We start from the raw sequence: 19,859 nt of genomic DNA, 5'->3' as shown, positions 1-19,859 counted from the left end.
TTCACGTTTATATCCTTCTTAGTCAGGAACATAACTCCACCCCCTTCCTTTTTCACTCTGTTTCTAATCCAATAATTATATGCATCATGTCCTACACTGTTGGGTGGTAGTGGACCTTTTAATTTTGTTTCTACAATTCCCATTATGTCTGGTTCTTTTTCCTTCAAATAATCATTCAGCTCATTCAATCCTGTTATTAATCCATCTATATTTGTGTAAGACACTCTCAGTTTTCTGCCACTTCCATTGTGTTCTCTGTTTCCCTTTTGTTTTTCTCTTGTATGTTGACTTTCTTTAGTTTCATATTCACTACTCTCCAATAGAATCTCTCTTTTTCTGACTCCATTCTTCTCTCGTTTTTTTCCTTAGCTTCAAGTCTTTTCTGTTTTTCTTCCTCTCTATCCTCTTTATTCATTTCTCTTTTTATCCATACCTTTTTATATTGTTCACTTGTTGCTAGTTTCCCTGTTTTGGATAAGATATTCTCAGCCGTACTTTGTGACCTGAATTTAATCTTAATTGGTCTGGTCTTGCCTGTACTATATTTCCCGAGCCTGAATTTCTCTTCAATTTTCTTCATTATTTCTGGTTCATCTTCCTGAACTAATTCTAGTAAATTTCTTACCTTTTCATTTGCCTCTTTGATTCTTGTGGTTCTATCTGGGTTATGTTTCTCTTCCATTCCTAATATAATTATACATTTCTTTCTGTCTGCTAAGTCTCTTACTATATTCTCCTTCTGTCTCATCACTTTAATAACTAATCTTTACATTTTTGTTAGACATTTCATCATCGCTCAATTGGTCCGGCCCTCGTTTGTTTAGATTTCGTCTGCCTGCCTGGGCCAAGTCCTCACCTTCCTCATTTCCTTCCATTTCCCTCAGTAATCCCTCCCCTTCTCCTTTTTCCTTACTTTCCCTACACCACGAGAAATTTCCCCCCCACCCTGCAAATACAATAGGTACTTCCTTTGCTTTGGGATCCACGAAATTTCACTTTTTCTTCAGAACGTCGTCTATGCCGTCCGTTCGTTGAAGTGTATTTTCCTAGTTGTATTTACCTAGTTGTATTTTACGGGAAGGGGAGCTATGCTCGTGGGGTCCCGTCTTCATATCTCATTTTATCTAAACTATTTTTAAATTCATGTATTGTTTTTGCACATACCACTTTCTCATCTAACTTGTTCCAACTGTCTATTACTCTGTGAGGAAAGCTGTTCTTTTTCAAATCTCTTCTATAGCTGTCTTTTTTTATTTTCTTTCCGTGTTCTCTAGTATTTCTGTCATCCCATTTTATCAGATTCTCTCTGTCAGTAATTTCTATGCCTTTCATGATTCTGTAAATAGCTATCAAATCTCCTCTCTCTCTTCTTTGCTCTAGTGTCTGTAGTTCAAGTTTTTCTAGTCTCTCTTCATATGATAGTTTTGAGAGTGTTGGTGCCAATTTTGTAATTGCTCTTTGTATTCTTTCAAGTTTTTTTATACATTTTTTTGTACTTGGTGACCATATCGTTGCTGCATATTCCAATCTTGGTCTTATCAGGGTGATTAGGATTTTCTTCACCATTTCTTCATCCAGGTATGTAAATGCAACTTTGATTGTTCTTATTAGATTATAAGTCTCTCCAAAAATCTTATTTATATGTTTCTCAGGTGACATATTATTCATAACAATGACTCCCAGGTCCTTCTCATTTTCTACTTTTTTTATTCCTTCTTCTCCCAATTTATATGATCCTGTTATTCTGTTTTTGCTTTTTCCAAATTCCATTATACTACACTTTTTTGTATTGAACTCCATCTCCCATTTCCTACTCCATTCTTGTACCTTATTTAGATCTCTCTGTAATGATTCACAATCTTCTTCAGTTTTCACTCTTTTCAGTAGTTTTGCATCATCTGCAAAGAAGCTCATATAGCTTTCTATTCCTTCATCCATATCATTAATATATATAGCAAACATTATTGGGGCCAGAACTGTTCCCTGCGGAACACCGCTTATTACTTCATCCCATTTTGAGTGCTGGTTTCTTATCACTACTCTCATTTTTCTTTCTTGCAAAAAGTCTTTCATCCAATTTAGTAGTTTGCCCTGTATTCCTCCTTCAGTTTCTAATTTCTTAAGCAACTTCTTATGTGGAACTTTGTCAAAAGCTTTCTTTAGGTCTAGAAATGCACAGTCTGCCCATCCATCTCTTTCTTGTATTATATCTATTAGCCTTGAATAGAAACATATTAAATTGGTGACGCATGATCGTCCTTGTCTGAATCCAAATTGCCTTGGCTTTAACATTGTTTTTTTCTAAATATTTTACCCATCTACTTTTGATAATTCTTTCACAAATTTTTGCTATTGTACTTGTTAGAGAGACTGGTCTATAGTTGGTAGGTTCTTCTTTATTTCCTCCTTTATATATAGGTACTATATTTGCTTTTTTCCAATCTTCTGGAACTTTTCCTTCTTTCAAGGAACTGTTTAATATGCTATGTATTTTGTCTGCCAGTTCATTCCTGCATTCTTTCAGAATCCAGTTTGCTATATCATCTGGTCCATGCGATTTTCTGACATCAAGATTACTCAAGTGTGTTAATATTTCATTCTTTGTTACTTCTATTTCTTCCATAGGGGGGACTTTCTCTTTCCATTCAATCTCTTCAGGTTGTATGTTCTCCCTTGTAAACACTGATTTAAAATGTTTGTTCATAATTTCCGCCATTTCTATTTCCTCAGTGTATTCAACTCCCTCTTGTCTTAATTTCTCCAAGTCTTGTTTGTTTTTCAGTTTATTGTTTACATATCTGTAGAATAGTTTTGGTTGATCTTTACACTTTTCTATGATATCTTTTTCATATTTTCTCTTTTCCTCTCTGCACGTTTGTACATATTCATTTCTATAACAAGTATATATTTTCCATTTTTCAGGTCTTCTGTCTTTTTTCCATCTGGTCCAGGCTTTGTCTCTTTTGTCTTTTAACTCCCTACAACTTTTGTTGTACCAGCATTTTACATATTCTTTTTCTTGTTTTTGTCTTGGGACATACTTTTCCACTCCTTTTTTGTAAATTTTTGTCAAAATATTCCATTTCTCTTCCACTGTTGTTTCTTCTTTGTATATTTCTTCCCAGTTTTCCTTTTGAAAGAATTCTCTTATTTTATCAAAGTTTGTTTTTTCATACATCATTCTTCCTTTTCTATATTGCTCATTTCTTTTCATATATTTTTCTTCATTAAGTTCCAGTTCAATCAATATGTGGTCACTTTTACTTATTGGTGTTTTATATTCAATCTTGTCCACTATTCTAGGTTCAGATGTAATTATTAGGTCTAGTCTCGATGGCTCTTCTTCATTTCTATACCTAGTGTTCTCCTGTATCCATTGTGTCATTGTATGGTCAGTAACCATCTCAAGTAGAGCGTTTCCCCATGAGCCGTCTCCACCCTTTACTGTCATTTCTTCCCAGCAGATTTCTTTGCAATTAAAGTCGCCCATTATAACTATTGTTCCTCCATCTTCCATTATTTTATTTAATGTTATCTTTGTGTCCTCTAACATACTTTTATGTTCACTCTCCTCCCATGAGGCTGTTTTCGGAGGCACATAATTTATCACAAATTTTCTGCTCTTCTTATCTCTGTCTTCCACTTCTATCATAATCATCTTTCCATATGTGACACCCTTCACGTTTATATCCTTCTTAGTCAGGAACATAACTCCACCCCCTTGCTTTTTCTCTCTGTTTTTAATCCAATAATTATATGCATCATGTCCTACACTGTTGGGTGGTAGTGGACCTTTTAATTTTGTTTCTACAATTCCCATTATGTCCGGTTCTTTTTCTTTCAAATAATCATTCAGCTCATTCAATCCTGTTATTAATCCATCTATATTTGTGTAAGACACTCTTAGTTTTCTGTCACTTCCATTGTGTTCTCTGTTTCCCTTTTGTTTTTCTCTTGTATGTCGAACTGCCTTAGTTTCATATTCACTACTCTCCGATAGAATCTCTCTTTCTCTGACTCCGTTCTGCTCTCGTTTTTTTTCTTAGCTTCAAGTCTTTTCTGCTTTTCTTCCTCTCTTTCCTCTTTATTCATTTCCCTTTTTATCCATACCTTTTTATATTGTTCACTTGTTGCTAGTTTCCCTGTTTTGGATAAGATATTCTCTGCCGTAGTTTGTGACCTGAATTTAATCTTAATTGGTCTGGTCTTATCTGTACTATACTTTCCGAGCCTGAATTTTTCCTCAATTTCCTTCATAATTTCTGGTTCATCTTCCTGAACTAGTTTTAGTAAACTGCTTACTTTTTCATTTTCCTCATTGGTTCTTGAGGTTCTATCTGGGTTATGTTTCTCTTCCATTCCTAATATAATTATACATTTCTTTTTGTCAGCTAAGTCTCTTACTATATTCTCCTTCTGTCTCATCACTTTAATAACTGAGTCTTCAGTTTGTTCTCTCATTTGCTGTTTAATTATATCAGTAAATGCAACTTTACTGTTTTCTTTTATCGACTTCCATCCCTCTCTGTTTTCTTTACTATTCCTCTTCAATTCCTCATTCTCCACCTTTACTTCTTTTAACTGTCTTTTCAGGTTTTCTATTTCATCAGTTACGTTTTTGTTCGCCTTCTCTAGTTCTTCCAATTTTTCAACCCTTTGTAGAATATTGTTAACATGACCGAACCTACGCTCCAAGTCCTCGATCATCTTATCGACCTTCTCTTCTAGTCTTGTCAGTCGGGGGGGGGGTTGTGTCCCCCCCACCCTCTTTAAATCCCTGGAAAATATTCTCATCACTTTCTACTGTATTGCTCTTATCTATACTTCTAATCTTTACATTTTTATTAGACATTTCATCGTCGTCGGGGGGCCGTTTGTTTACCTTTCGCCTGTCTGCCTGGGCCAAGTCTACTCCTTCCTCATTTCCTTTCATTTCCCTCAGTAATCCCTCCCCTTCTCTTTCCCTACTTTCCTACTACCCCACGAGCAATTTCCCCCACCCTGTAAATACAATAGGCACTTCTCTTTTCATTGGGATCCACAAAACTTCAATTTTCTTCAGAACGTCTTCTAAGCCGTCCGTTCGTTGAAGTGTGTGTGTGTGTGTGTGTATGTATATATCAACCACGATACCCTTTAATTCTAAGTCATGAACATCAAGAGACTCGAGGTCAACATGCAGAAATTGAAAGGTGGTACAGCCAAGGACTCAAACCTGTGCTAGCACGTGAGAAGTGATAGTAACTTAACCGATTGCACCATCAAGAGAGATATAAATTGAGCGCAACTTTTCTTATATACTTATATACACAAAATCTTGCATTTAATCCATCTCCACTATGATAGTACAATTGGTAAGTATACGAACGTGGGAAAGTATTTGTACAACACTGAATGGGTCCCAGTGAACAGATATACATTTTTGTCAACCACAATACACTTTAATGTTGCCCCAGCGTTCCTCTCCACCTTATATTGTCAATTCTTCCCAATTTATTTCCTTTGCATTAATGTCACCCGTAATTACTATGTGTAGTATACAGGAAAGGAACAATGCACATTGGGTCCTGTCTCCTATTCTCTCATTTTCTAACATTATTCATGTACTGTTTCAACTTAGTCTATATTTTTTATTTCTGATTATCATATTTAGATTTCAACTCATATATTATTTGAGCTTGGGCTATATTACCTTCTAAGCTATTCCACATATTTATACATCTATATGGAAAATATACTTTTTTACATCCTTTAGCTTTGTGGTCTTTCTTAATTTCCTTCCACGACCTCTTAAAGCCCTCCTCAGGAGATCTCTTCCATTAATGTGTGTGTGTGTGTGTGTTTACCTAATTGTAGTATACAGGAAAGGAGCAATGCTCACTGGGTCCTGTCTCCTATTCTTTAATTTTCTAGCACACTTAGACTCAAATTCATGTAAGATTCCAACTTAATCTATATCTTTGATTTCCAATTATCATATTTAGATTTTAACTCATGTATTGTTTGAGCTTGGGTTATATCACCTAAGCTATTTCAAGTATTTATACATCTATATGAAAAACTGTATTTCTTCACATCCTTTTGACATGTGGTCTTTCTTAATTTACTTCCATGCTTAAAGCCTTCCCATCTTTAATCAGATCTCTTCTATCAATGCAATCTATCCCCTTAGTGACCTGAATACTGTAATCATGTCACCTCTTTCTCTTTGATCTTTCAAGATTGGCAGACCCAGTACCTTTAGTCTTTCCTCATATGGCTTATTTGCCAAGCTGGGGACCAGTTTGTTTGCTGCCTTTTGTATTCCCTCAATCTTGTCTATATCCTTCACTCTGTGTGGGGACCATACTAGTGATGCATATTCCAGTCTTGGATGTATCAGGGTTTTAATGAATTTTTCCATCATCTCTTCATCCATATAATGGAACACTACTTTAATTTTCTGCAGTAGTCCATATGTTTCTCCCACAATCCTGCTGATATGTCTGTCAGGTGACAGGTTGTCTTTTATCAACACTCCCAAGTCTTTCTCCTCTTTTGCTTTTGTAATGTGTTCATTTCCCAAGGAATAGTTTAAGGATGGCCTTTTGCCACTATTGTCCATTTCCAGTACTTTGCATTTTTTGTTACTGAGCTTCTTTTTCCATTCTTGGTTCCATGCAAAAATATATCTAAATATTTTTTAAATAGTCTACCATCCTCCTCATTTTTACTCTTCTCATGATTTTTTAATCATTTGCAAATAGCTTGTTGTTCCTTCCATCATGTCATTAACACAGACAAGAAACATTATTGGTGCAAGCACTGAGCCTTGTGGTACTCCGCTCATTACTGCTCTTCAGCTTGACATCTTGTCCTTTACTACTGTCATCATGTATCTTCCTTCAAAAAGTCTTTAATCCATTCTAATAATTTGCCTTTCAGTCCTCCAACATGCTCCAATTTCCATTAAGTTGATTGTGAGATACTTTATCAAATGTGTGTGTTTGTGACTTTATATCAAATTCAAATATATTCCCTTGGATTAATATTTTTCAATCCCATAACTGAAAATATCTCTTATGAAGCAATAAAACTACTGATAAGGAAAGAAAAATAGACAAACATACCTGTACAGATTCTCTAGAGGTGTCTGTGTCTTCATGTGGTGTTTCTATTAACCTGGACATATGTTCTGTTGTTTTCATGGAGGACCAACCATGCTGTGGTGAGTCCCACTCAAATGATCCTTCAGCTTCAGAACTAGAGATATGCTGATTTGTGCCAAGGTATTGATGATTGGCTGCTTGCATTTCATGAGGTTCAGAGTCAGAAGTCTGGACTTTAGTGGAGCTATTGAGTCCATTGTTGGATGCACGTTCCTTATGTACATTAGGAATTTCAAAGGCTGAGTTTGGTCTTGAATCACTAGATCCTAGAGAGTAATCAGAAAATGTGGTCTTGAAGGAGTATGGATCAGGTTGGGAGCGAAACTTATAGAATTCCTCATCCATTTCCAACATATTGGTCCTAAGGTCATCTAGTTCATTCTCGATGTCAGCAAGGTATGTGAAAGTCTGACCAGCCAAGTCATCGCGTAGTGAAATATCTAATGACATCTCTGAGCCTTCTGAAGCTAGATCAGATAAATTGGAACAAATTGAGTCATCCCTTAAGAAGGGATAAGGTTTCAAACCACAAGGAGATATCAAATCTGAAAGGTTGGAAGCCACTGAGTTTTCCTTGCAGAATGAACCTCGAGACCCCCTCTGCTTGATCCACTCCACCATGTCTGACAAAGAAGGGGGGCGTGGGAAATTTTGTAATCGTCTTTGCCCTTCCTCTCCTTCTGGCTGTTGCCTGCAAATATCAAAATCTTAATTAGCACAAAGAAATCTACATATCAGCACATTATAGCACAAGCAAAAACATGCATGTCATTGTAGAGCAATGAGAAGGCTAAAGTAAATGAAGAAAATAGGAAAGAAGTAAGATAACAACAGATATAAGGGTAAAATCACAAAAGGAACATGTATAGCTACAAAAAATTATGGAGTAACAAAAATGGTGTGAAAAGTATGTAATTAGGATAGTTAAAAGTAGAGAAACATTAATAAGAAAAGTGGTAGACAAACGAGAATGTATCACTGTGGTAGGGTGGCAAGAAGAACATTTACCAAAAAGAAAGTAACACAAAATGAAAGAAAGAGGAAGCCAAAGCAAATGTAACTTATACTACACAATGAGGAAGGATAAATGGAGAAAAAGAAGTAGTTTATGTAGATCTGTATAAAGAGGTGCAGGACCAATGAAAATAGAATTCAAATCACAAAGCAAGTTGAATGAATTAATAAAATTTTAAAGGTATCTAGTGTAGACAAAATCAGGAATATTTGGGTAAGATGGGATGGAAGAGAGAGAGAGAGAGAGAGAGAGGACTGAACTGATGACAGAGTTTTATTAAAGAGTGGTAAATAAATCAGAGAGTGAGGAAATGGTTCATAAGAAAATAACAATAAGAGAAAAAAGGGAAGAAAAGCTGTAAGAATATTATAGTTTATTCGGTTTTAAATAAATTCATACCAGCAATTAATGACTACTAAAAGGAGAAATGACCAGATGTAGTATGCACTGGTGAAACCAGACTCAATGAAAATGCTGATGTTTAGGTGCATGGGTGAGGGAAAATATATTACAGGAGATCACCACTCTGGATGATGATTGAGGATGATAGTTCCTTTACATAAAAGGCTTCCAATAAGACAAGACAATGGACATCATCATCCTAGTCCAGTATTATGGTGCCTGTAACTAGATGACCTCTAGTCGGGGGGAATTTTCAGAAAAAAAAATCATCAATGCTGAAACTTTTATTGCTTTTGATAACACATGAATTAGAGAAAAATTGCTAGATGAGCTCTAGTTGGGGAGAATCTTCAGAAAAAAGAAATCAACACTGAAACTTCTGTCACTTTGAATAACACATGACTTAGAGAAAAATTGCTGCCAAATAACATTAATATATATTATATATATATATATGTACATATATATATATACATATATATATATATATATACATATTCATATATATATATATATATATATATATATATATACATATACATATACATATATATATATACATATACATATATATATATATATACATATTTATATATACATATACATATATATATACATATACATATACATATATACATATATATATATATATATATATACATATATATATATATACATATATATATATATATATATACATATTCATATATGTATATATATTATATATATATATATATATATATATATACATATATATATATATGTATACATATATATACATATATATATATATATATATATATATACATATTCATATATATATATATATATATATATATATATATATATATATATATATATATATATATATATACACACTAAATAGGATAAAGGGAGAAAATGGAAGATTGAAAAATGAAGATATGAATAAAGGATTACAAAGGATTACAAAGGCAGAGCATGATGACAGGAGACCTTTTGGTTTATAACTAGGTCGGATGCAAAAAAAATATACAGTATATAAATGATAAAAAAGAAATAGATCAAATAAAATAAAAATTATAATATATATAATAATAAATAAAATGAATAATACATATGTATAGTTAAATGATAAACAAACAGGTAAATAGCAAATAATAATAAACTGAAAAATAGATAATAATAAATGGAGATCAAGCAAATAATATGAAGACAAATAATAACAAACAATCAAATAATATAAAATAAATGGCAGTCATTACAGCATATTGCTTAAATGTTTATCTAAACGAATCCTAAAGCTTTGAACTGAAGTACATTGCACTGCCTCTACAGGAAGTTTATTCCATTCATTAACTACATGGTTGGCAAAGTTGTTTCTTGTTTCTACCCACTTCCAAATTAAATCTATTTCCTCACAGTTTGAGACCATCATTTCTTGTTGGATTCTCATTCAGTGTAAGAATTTTGTCACTTTTGATGTCAATCCCCTTTAGAATCTTAAATACCTGTATCAAGTCACCTCTGAGTGTACGCTTTTTTAGGGAAAACAGATTCATATGTTTTAGTCAATTTCCGTGTGATTTATTTTCTATATTTGGAATAAGTTTTGTGGCTCTCCTTTATACTTTTTCCAATCTGTCAATGTCTTTAATGAGATTCAATGACCATACAGAAACAGCATATTCCAAATGTGGACGAACTAACAATTTATATAGCTTGTTAATGAGAGATGAGCTTTTGAAGTCAAAAGATCATGCAATCAGTCCCAGAATCATATTTGCTTTCTCAGAGGCTGAAATACACTGCTTAGATGATTTGAGATCATTACTGATGATTACCCCTAGATCCTTCTCACTATCCACTTTTGTTAACGAATTCCCAAATAACTTGCATTCGTACTTACTGTTATTTTTACCTATGTACATAACCTTGCATTTACATGTGTTAAATTTCATTAGCCACTTTTTAGACCATTGCTGTAATTTATCTAAATCTTCTTGAATATCTAATTGACTAAAGTGATCATTTGCCATCCCATGCAATTTTGTGTAATCAGCAAATTTGGAGACAATAGATTTTAGTCTATGGTCTATATCATCTATATATACTATGAATAGATGTGGCCCAAGAATGGAACCCTGAGGAACTCCATTCATAACATTTTTCCATCTAGAAGTTTTGCCATTTAAAACAACTCTCTGTTTTTAATCATTCAACCAATTTCTAGTCCAACTTATTAGGCTGTCACTTACTCCGTGTGAAGCTAATTTAGTAAGTAGTCTTTCATGGAGGACAATATCAAAAGCTTTTGCAAAGTCTAAATATATTAAATCTATATTGTTTCTTTTGTCATAACTCAAGATAACTGTGTTGTAGGAATGAGGCATTAAAGAAAGAGATGAAGGATGAAATCCAAGTAGTGACTGAGAAAGTGGAATAAAAGATAAAAGAAAATTACTTCCAAGAAATAAACTGTGGAAAGTAGAACAGGAAAGTCAAAAAGTATCTTTTAAAGAAATAGTGGAGCAGCAGGTCAAGGAGAATGCTCAGGAAATGGTAATCCAAGTGATTAAAAAGAAAGGTAATTTGGTTAGGGATACAGTGGACAAAAAAAGATGCATTGTAATATATGGTATTAAAGAAAAGCATGATGTTCCTAGGTTTCTAGTTGTTTACCTAGTTGTTTACCTAGTTGTATTTTGCGGGAAGGAGAGCTATGCTCGTGGTGTCCCGCCTTTGTATCTCGCAGTGTCTAGTTTACTTTTAAACTCATGAATGTTTTTTACGCATACTATTTCATTATCCAGTTTGTTCCAAGTGTCCACTACTCTATGTGGAAAACTGTTTTTCTTCAGTTCTCTTCTATACCTATGTTTTTTTATTTTCTTTCTATGTCCTCTTGTGTTTCTCTTGTCCCAGTTTAGTAAGTCCTCTCTATCAAGTATCTCTGTGCCTTTCATGATTCTGTAGATGGTCAGTAGGTCACCTCTCTCTCTTCTTTGCTCCAGCATTGGTAACTCCAGTTTAGCCAATCTCTCCTCATATGATAGGTTTGCAAGTGCAGGTGCCATTTTTGTTGCTGCTCTCTGGATTCTTTCTATTTTCTTTATATTCTTTTTGGTACTGGGTGACCACAATGTCACCGCATACTCTAGTCTAGGCCTTATCAATGTAACCAATATTTTTTTTATCATGTCTTCGTCCAAGTATGCAAATGCCACTTTTATTGATGTTAGCAAGTTGTAAGCCTCCCCAACAATTTTGTTAATCTGTTTATCATAGGTATCAGAGAGAAAAAGAGGAAAACAAGATCGCTAAAGAAATTCTGGAAGAGATTCAAGAGAAGGGACAAAGTTTAGATAAAGAAATTAAAGAAATATATAAAATAGGTAGATACTCAAAAGAAAAACAATATAGGCCACTAAAAGTAAAACTTAGGTCACAAATGACTACAGGGGAAGTACTATCTAGAACAACAAAACTAGCAAACAGTGAACAACACAAAAATGTATGGATAAAAAAAGAAATGAGCAATGAAGAAAAAGAAAAGGAACTTAGAAATGAAGCAAATGGATTAAAAAAAATTTTTTTAAAGAATTGAGACTGAAAAGAATTATTTTTTTTAGAAAGTGGTGGACCTAAGGCTGAAAAAATGGTATATCAGGAAAAAAGAAACAAAGCAGACAGAAAAAGATGAGAAAGGAAATAATTAAAGTTAGCCTATACCAACATAGATGGAATGATTTCAGGACTGAATGAATGAAATGACTATCTGGCATTAGAAAAACCAGACATAATGCGAATAGTAGAAACTAAATTAAAAAGTACTCTACCACCAAATAATGTGGGACAAGGTCTATACAACTGTTGGACGAAGAATTGAAAGGAAAAACGGGGTGGGGGAGTATTATTTTTGACTAGGAAAGACTTAAATGTGAAAAAACAATGTAGAATCAATTATGATAAAAGTTGAAAGCAATCACATGGAAAGTAGAAGATTTGTAGTAGTGTATGTGCCCCCCAAAACACAGTCCAGGACAGAAAGTGATCATTCCAAACTGTTGGAAGATACAAAGTATGAACTGACTATACTGAAGGAAAGAGGAAATATAGTAATTATGGGTGATTTTAATTCAAAATAAATATGTTGGGAAGAAATGAGAGTAAAGGGTGAAGAAGACATCTGGGGCAATATACTGCTTGATATGACCATTGAAAACACAATGACTCAGTGGATAAAGGAAAATACCAGATACAGAAACAATGAGGAACAATTGTGACTGGATTTAATACTTATGCCAGAACCTGAAATTGTGGACAGAATAGATTACAAAACACCAATAGAAAAGAGTGACCATGTACAAATAGAATTCGAACTAAAAGAGCAAATGGACCTAAGAAGAAATTTGAAACATAGAATAGGAAGACTAGTGTACAACAAAACGAATTTTGAGAAACTTAAAGAATTCTTTCATAATGCAAACTGGAAAAAATTCCTAAAGGAAGAAACAAAGATTGAAGAGAAATGGAATACACTAAAAGAAATTTCTAATGAGGGAGTGAACAAATATGTACCACAACAAAATCAAGAAAGAGTATACATAAAAAACTGGCACAACAATAAACGTAGTGAAGCTAAGGATAAAAAAGACAAAGCCTGGAAAAAAAAAAAGAGCAAATGGCAAACATACACCAAACTAAGAAACGATTATGTAAAAGCACGCAGAGATGAAAAGAGAAAATATGAAAGAGAAATAATAGAAAATGCAAGGAACAATCTAAACTATTTTACAGGCATGTAAATGGTAAACTAAAAAACAAGGAATAGAAAAGCTGCACCAGGGAAATTATAAATATACAAAAGAAGAAGAAATGGCAGAAATTATGAGCAATCATTTCAAATCGGTATTCACAATTGAGAAGTCACCTAACTTTGAGGGAATAGAGAGACAGAAATCCCCCCCCCTCCATGAAGGAAATAACTATAACACACAAGGAAATCAGCAACCAAATAAAAAACCTTGTGTCAGAAAATTGCATGGTCCAGATGGAATTGCAAATTGGATACTGAAAGAATGCATAGAGGAGTTAATAGATAAAATATACAATATAATTAAATGCTCGCCCAAGGAAAGAAAGGTACCACAGGACTGGAAAAATGCAAATATTGTACCAATATATAAAGGAGGAAACAAGGAAAATCCAACCAGCTACAGACCAGTTTCCCTAATAAGCATACATACATATACCAAGGCTTTTTCCCCCTTACAAGGGAGGTAGCCAAAAAAGAAAAGGCATAAAATCATTCTCACCCATTCCATCCCTGAATACACTCCACACCCCTACACCCTCCCTCTTATCTTAGCACCTCCTGGATGACGGGTCATCCCTGCACCTTGTCCACTGCCCTGGGTCAGAAGCAGTGTCGCAAGACACAGCACATCCACAGCAAGGCCGCTTCATTAAATTGTCGACCCCCCCTCTCCGTCCCCCCATGCATAACAGGAGAAGACGGGGAGAAATCCCTTCGGGCTGCATCAAATTTTGCTCACACATACTACCTCACCCCCATCCCCCCACCCATTCCACCTCATGCATCACAACATCATCCATATACAACCATTCTCCATTCACCCCTGTCTTCTGTCCTCTCCCGTCCTTCCTCAACAGACATTCCCCTCTTCCCCAAAGCCCCCTTCACCCCATCCATCCACCTCATCCTAGGACGTCCCTTCATGTTCACTCCCTCCACATCTGCCCTCCATACCTCCAAACCATCCTAATACTCTTTCATCAACCCTATCTCCCAACTCCCTTTCCACCCCTGTTCTCCTCCTCACCTCCTCATTTCTCACTCTATCTAGCCTAGTAACCCCCATCATACTTCTCAGACACCTCATCTCAAACACATTCAAACTCCTTCTCTCTTTCTCTCTTATGTTCCATGTTTCTGCCCCATACAGTGCTGTTGGCACAATCACTCCTTCATACAGTCTCATCTTAGCATCCATTCCCAAATGTCTATTCCTCATTACACTTTTTAATCCACCAAGGCATTTACTCGCTTCTCTCAATCTACATTCTACCTCCACCTTCACTCCTTCTTTTCCTGCCACATTTGTACCCAAGTATCTAAAACTATCCACTTCCACCAGTCGCTCTCCCTTAATGCTCACTTCCAGTCTACTGCCACTTTCACCCCTTGTACATCTCATCACCTTACTTTTACCCACATTTATCTTTAGCTTTCTTCTATCACACACTCTCCCAAACTCTGTCACCAACTTCCTCAATCCCTCCTCTGATCCTGCTACAAGTGCAGTGTCATCCGCACAGTAGCAAAAAATATGTGAAAAAGTTATCAAAAGTAGATGGGTTAAACATCTGGAAGAAAAAAAATATGCTGAATCCAAATAAATTTGGATATGGACAAGGAAGATCATGTACAACAAACCTGATCTGCTTCTATTCAAGACTAATAGAAATAATACAACAGAGGGATGGATGGACAGACTGTGCCTTTCTAGACCTACAACAAGCATTTGATAAGGTACCACACAAGAAACTAATATGAAAAATAGAATCAATAGGTGGCATCAGTGGAAAATTATTGGAATGGATGGAAGACTTCCTAACTGGGAGAAAAATGAGGGTAGTAATTATAGATAAATACTCAAAATGATAAGTGGTGTCCCACAAGGTTTGGTACTGGCTCCACAAGGTTTGGTACTGGCTCCAATCATGTTTGCCATATATACATAAACGACATGGATGAAGGAGTAGTGTTATATGAATTTCTTCACAGATGATGCAAAAACACTAAAGAAAGTAAGAACAGAGGAGGATTGTGAATCATTACAGTTAGGCCTGGACAAAATTTGGAAATGGACTCAAATGAAACAAAAATGACTAAAATCCATAAAGACCAACAGAAGATATTAGAAGAGAAAGAACAAAAACATAAACTTTACAGGACGGGGGACTTAAATTTTCACAACCATTTTTCAAGTTTGATGGTTGCGATGTATAGCAAATCTCCAATTTCATCTTCTTTGCTGATGAGGTGTATTTAGTTAATTGTATTTTTTTTTTTTTTTTTACGGAAAGGGGAGCTATGCTCGTGGTGTCCCGTCTCCATATCTTGTTTTATCTAGACTGTTTTTAAATTTGTGTATAATTTTTGCACACACCACATTTTCATCTAATCTGTTCCAAATGTCTATTATGCTGTGGGGAAAGCTGTTCTTTTTCAGGTCTCTTCTATAATTGTCTTTCTTGATTTTCTTTCCATGTCCTCTTGTATCTCAACTATCCCATTTAATTAGATCCTCTCTATCAATAATTTCCATGCCTTTCATGATTCTATAAATAGTTATCAAGTCTCCTCTTTCTCTTCTTTGCTCTAATGTCTGTTGCTCAAGTTTTGTCAGCCTCTCCTCATATGATAGTTCTGAGAGTTTTGGTGCCAATTTCATGATTGCTCTTTGTATTCTTTCAAGTTTTGTTATACATTTTTTTGTACTTGGTGACCACGTCGTTGCTGCACACTCCAATTTTGGTCTTGTCAAAGTGACTAGTATTTTCTTCACCATTTCTTCGTCCAGATATGTAAATGCCACTTTGATTGATCTTATTAAATTATAAGTTTCTCCAAAAAAAAATTCTATATTTTTCTTAGGGGTCATATTATTCATAATAATGACTCCTAGGTCCTTCTCTTTTTCCACTTTTTTAATTTCTTCCTCTCACAATTTATATGATCTCACTATTCTTTTTTTGCTTCTTCCAAATTCCATTATACTACAATTCTTAATATTGAATTCCATCTCCCACTTCCTACTACATTCCCATACTTTATTGAGATCACTCTGCAGCGACTCACAATCTTCTAGTGTTCACTTTTTTCAACAATTTTGCCTCATCTGCAAAGAAGCACATATAAGTTTCAATTCCTTTAACCATATCATTAATATATATAGCAAACATTATTGGGGCCAGAACTGTTCCTTGTGGAACACCACTAATCACTTCATCCCAATTAGAGAGTTTGTCTCTTATCACCACTCTCATTTTTCTTTCATGCAAGAAGTCTTCCATCCACTTCAGTAGTTTGTCCTGTATTCCTCCTGCAGTTTCTAATTTCTTTAGCAATATCTTATGTGGTACCTTATCAAAAGCTTTTTCCAGGTCTAGAAATGCACAATCACCCCATCCATCTCTTTCTTGTATTACATCTTGAATAGAACATATTAATTTCATGATGCATGATCGTCGTTGTCTAAATCCAAATTGCCTTGAATTTAATACACTTTTTTTCCAAAAGCTTTACCCATCTAATTTTGATAATTCTTTCACAAATTTTTGCTATCGTACATGTAAGAAAGACGGTTCAAAGACCGGTCTATAGTTAGTAGGGTCTTCCTTGTTTCCCCCTTTATATATTGGTGCTATATTTGCTCTTTTTCAATCTTCTGGAATTTTTCCTTCTTTCAATGAACTGATTATTAGACTATGTATTCTGTCTGTTAGTTTGTTCTTGCATTCTTTCAAAATCCATTTTTGCCATTTCATCTGGTCCATGTGATTTTCTGACATCGACATTACTCAAGTGATTCATTATTTCATTCCTTGTTACTTCTATCGCTTTCATAGGGGGGGCTTTCTTCTCCCACTCGACATCTCTAAGTTGTATGTTCTCCCTCGTAAACACCGATTTAAAATGCTTGTTCATAATTTCTCCCATTTCTATTTCCTCTGTGTATTGTAACTCCTCCTTGTCATAGTTTCTCTAATTCTTGCTTGTTTTTAAATTTGTTATTTACATATCTGTAAAATAGTTTTGGTTGATCTTTACATTTTTCTTTAACATCTTTTTCGTATATTCTCTTTTCTTCTCTGCCCACTTGTACATATTGATTTCTATAACTAGTATATATTTTTAATTTTTCAGGTCTTTTGTCTTTTTTCTATTTTATCCAAGCTTTATCCCTTTTGTCTTTTAACTCCCTACATCTTTTGTTGTACCAACACTTTACATATACTTTTTCTTGTTTTTGTTTTGGAACACACTTTTCCACTCCTTTATAAATTGTTGTCAAAATATTCCATTTCTCTTCTACTGTTGTTTCCTCCTTGTGTATCCTTTCCCAGTCTGCTTTTTAAAAGAATTCTTTTATTTGATCAAAATTTGTTTTTCTATACATCAATCTTCCCTTTCCATATTGTTCTTTTTTTCCATGTATTTTTCCTCATTTAGTTCCAGTTCCATTAATATGTGGTCACTTTTACTTAGTGGTGTCTTATATTCAATCTTGTCCACTATTTCAGGTTTTGATGTGATTATTAGGTCTAGTCTCGATGGTTCTTCCTCATTTCTATACCTAGTATTCTCTTGTATCCATTGTGTCATTATATGTTCTATAATCATATCAAGTAGTACATTTCCCCATAGGTCGTCTCCACCCTTCACTGTCATCTCTTCCCCACAGATTTCTTTACAATTAAAGTCACCCATTATAACTATTCTCCCTCCATCTTCCATTATCTTAGTGTTATTCTTGTGTCTTCTAATATATTTTTGTGTTCTCTCTCTTCCCACGAAGCCGTTTTAGGAGGCACATGATTTACCACAAACTTCCTGCTCCTCTTTTCCTTGTCCTCTATTTCCATCAAAATAATTATCACTCAATTCTTTCCATATGTGACATTCCTCACATTTATATCCTTCTTAGTCAGGAACATAACTCCACCACCTTGTTTTACTTCTCTGTTTCCAATCTAATCATTATATGCACCATGTCCTATACTATTGGGTGGTAGTGGACCTTTAAATTTTTTCTCTACAATTCCCATTATGTCCGGTTCTTTTTCCTTCAGATAATCATTCAGTTCATTCAAGCCTGTTATTAAGCAATCAATATTTGTGCAAGACACTTTTAATTTTCTGCTACTTCCATTGTGTTTTCTGTTTCTCTTCCTTATTTCTCTGCTATGAACCATTTCCTTACTTTCATATCCGCTACTCTCCAATAGAATTTTTCTTTCTCTGAGTTTGTTCTGTTCTCGTTGTTTCCTTAGCTTTTGGTCTTTTTGTTTTCTCATCCTCTCTTTCCTCCTTATTCATCTCTCTTTTTATCCATAGCTGTTTATATAGATCACTTTTTACTAATTTCCCTGTTTTTGATAAGATATTCTCTGCTGTCATTTGTGACCTGAATTTAACCTTAATTGGTCTAGTCTTATCCATATTGTATTTCCCTATTCTATATATTTCATCAATTTCTTTTCCTGCTTCTTGTTCATTCTCTTGAACTACTTCTAATATCTTGTTTACTTTTTCCTTCTCCTCTTTTACTCTTGTAGTCCTGTTTGGATTATGCTTCTCTTCCATCCCTAATATAATTATACAATTCTTTTTATCTGCTAAGTCTCTTACTATATTCTCCCCTTCATCACTTTACTGTGTTCTTAGTTTGTTCTTTCATCTGTTGGTTTACTATATCTCTAAATTCAATTTTATTGTTCTCTTGGACTTTTCTCCAACCCTGTATCTCTTTTGCTATGGACTCTTTATTCTCTTTATTATTATTCTTTAATTCCTCATTCTCATCCTTTACTTCTTTTAACTGTCTTTTTAATTTTTCTATTTCTTTATTTAGGTTTTGGTTCTCCTTCATTTCTTCCAATTTATCAACTCTTTGTGTAATCTGTGTAAGTTGACTGAACCTAACCTCCCGCTGTTTGTTCATGTTCTCTAGTTTTTCCTCTAGACTTGCTAATTGGAGGAGGTTGTCATCTCCCTCATGAAAATAATTATCTTCACCTTCCACTGCACTGCTCTTATCTATATTTCTAATTTTTACATTTTTACTAATGTCTTCAACTTCAGCGCACTTCTTGTTGACATTCCTTCTGACTTCCGGGGCCTGTTCATCCCCTTCCTCATTTCCTTCCACTTTCCTCAGTAATCCCTCCCTTTTTCCTTTTTCTTCACTTTTCCACTACACCACGAGCTTTCCCCTTCCCTACTAATAATAATAAGGTGGCACATATATATACACACATTATGTGTATATATATATATATATATATATATATAATATATATATATATATATATATATATATAAACGTGTGTATTTACCTAGTTGTATTTTACAGGAAGGGGAGCTATGCTCGTGGTGTCCCGTCTTAATATCTCATTTTATCTAAACTATTTTTAAATTCATGTATTGTTTTTGCACACACCACTTTCTCATCTAACTTGTTCCAACTGTCTATTACTCTGTGAGGAAAGCTGTTCTTTTTCAG

The 19,859-nt window shown here is 34.4% G+C and overlaps 2 protein-coding genes across 9 annotated transcripts in view; one reads left to right on the top strand and one right to left on the bottom strand.

Moving 5' to 3' along the window:
- The window catches only part of LOC143027610 (uncharacterized), a 327,317-nt gene that overhangs the window by 230,826 nt on the left and 76,632 nt on the right, over nt 1-19,859 (bottom strand). For all 8 annotated transcript variants that reach the window (XR_012966618.1, XR_012966619.1, XR_012966621.1 and 5 more), the window contains one exon: nt 7,110-7,839. Coding sequence is in view for 3 of the 8 variants with exons in the window: in XM_076188969.1 (XP_076045084.1) it covers nt 7,110-7,839 (730 nt within the window). In the remaining 5 variants the exon portion in view is untranslated. The remainder of the gene's footprint in view (nt 1-7,109; nt 7,840-19,859) is intronic.
- LOC143027614 (uncharacterized) overlaps nt 1-19,859 on the top strand; it is a 146,371-nt gene that overhangs the window by 100,964 nt on the left and 25,548 nt on the right. The window lies entirely within an intron of this gene.

The sequence above is a fragment of the Oratosquilla oratoria genome, chromosome 8 (assembly GCF_046742065.1).
Source record: "Oratosquilla oratoria isolate Oo_2021 chromosome 8, ASM4674206v1, whole genome shotgun sequence".
NCBI classification, from domain to species: Eukaryota; Metazoa; Arthropoda; class Malacostraca; order Stomatopoda; family Squillidae; genus Oratosquilla; species Oratosquilla oratoria.
Note: the sequence above shows the minus strand (reverse complement) of the source record. Positions and strands in the feature narration are given on the sequence as shown.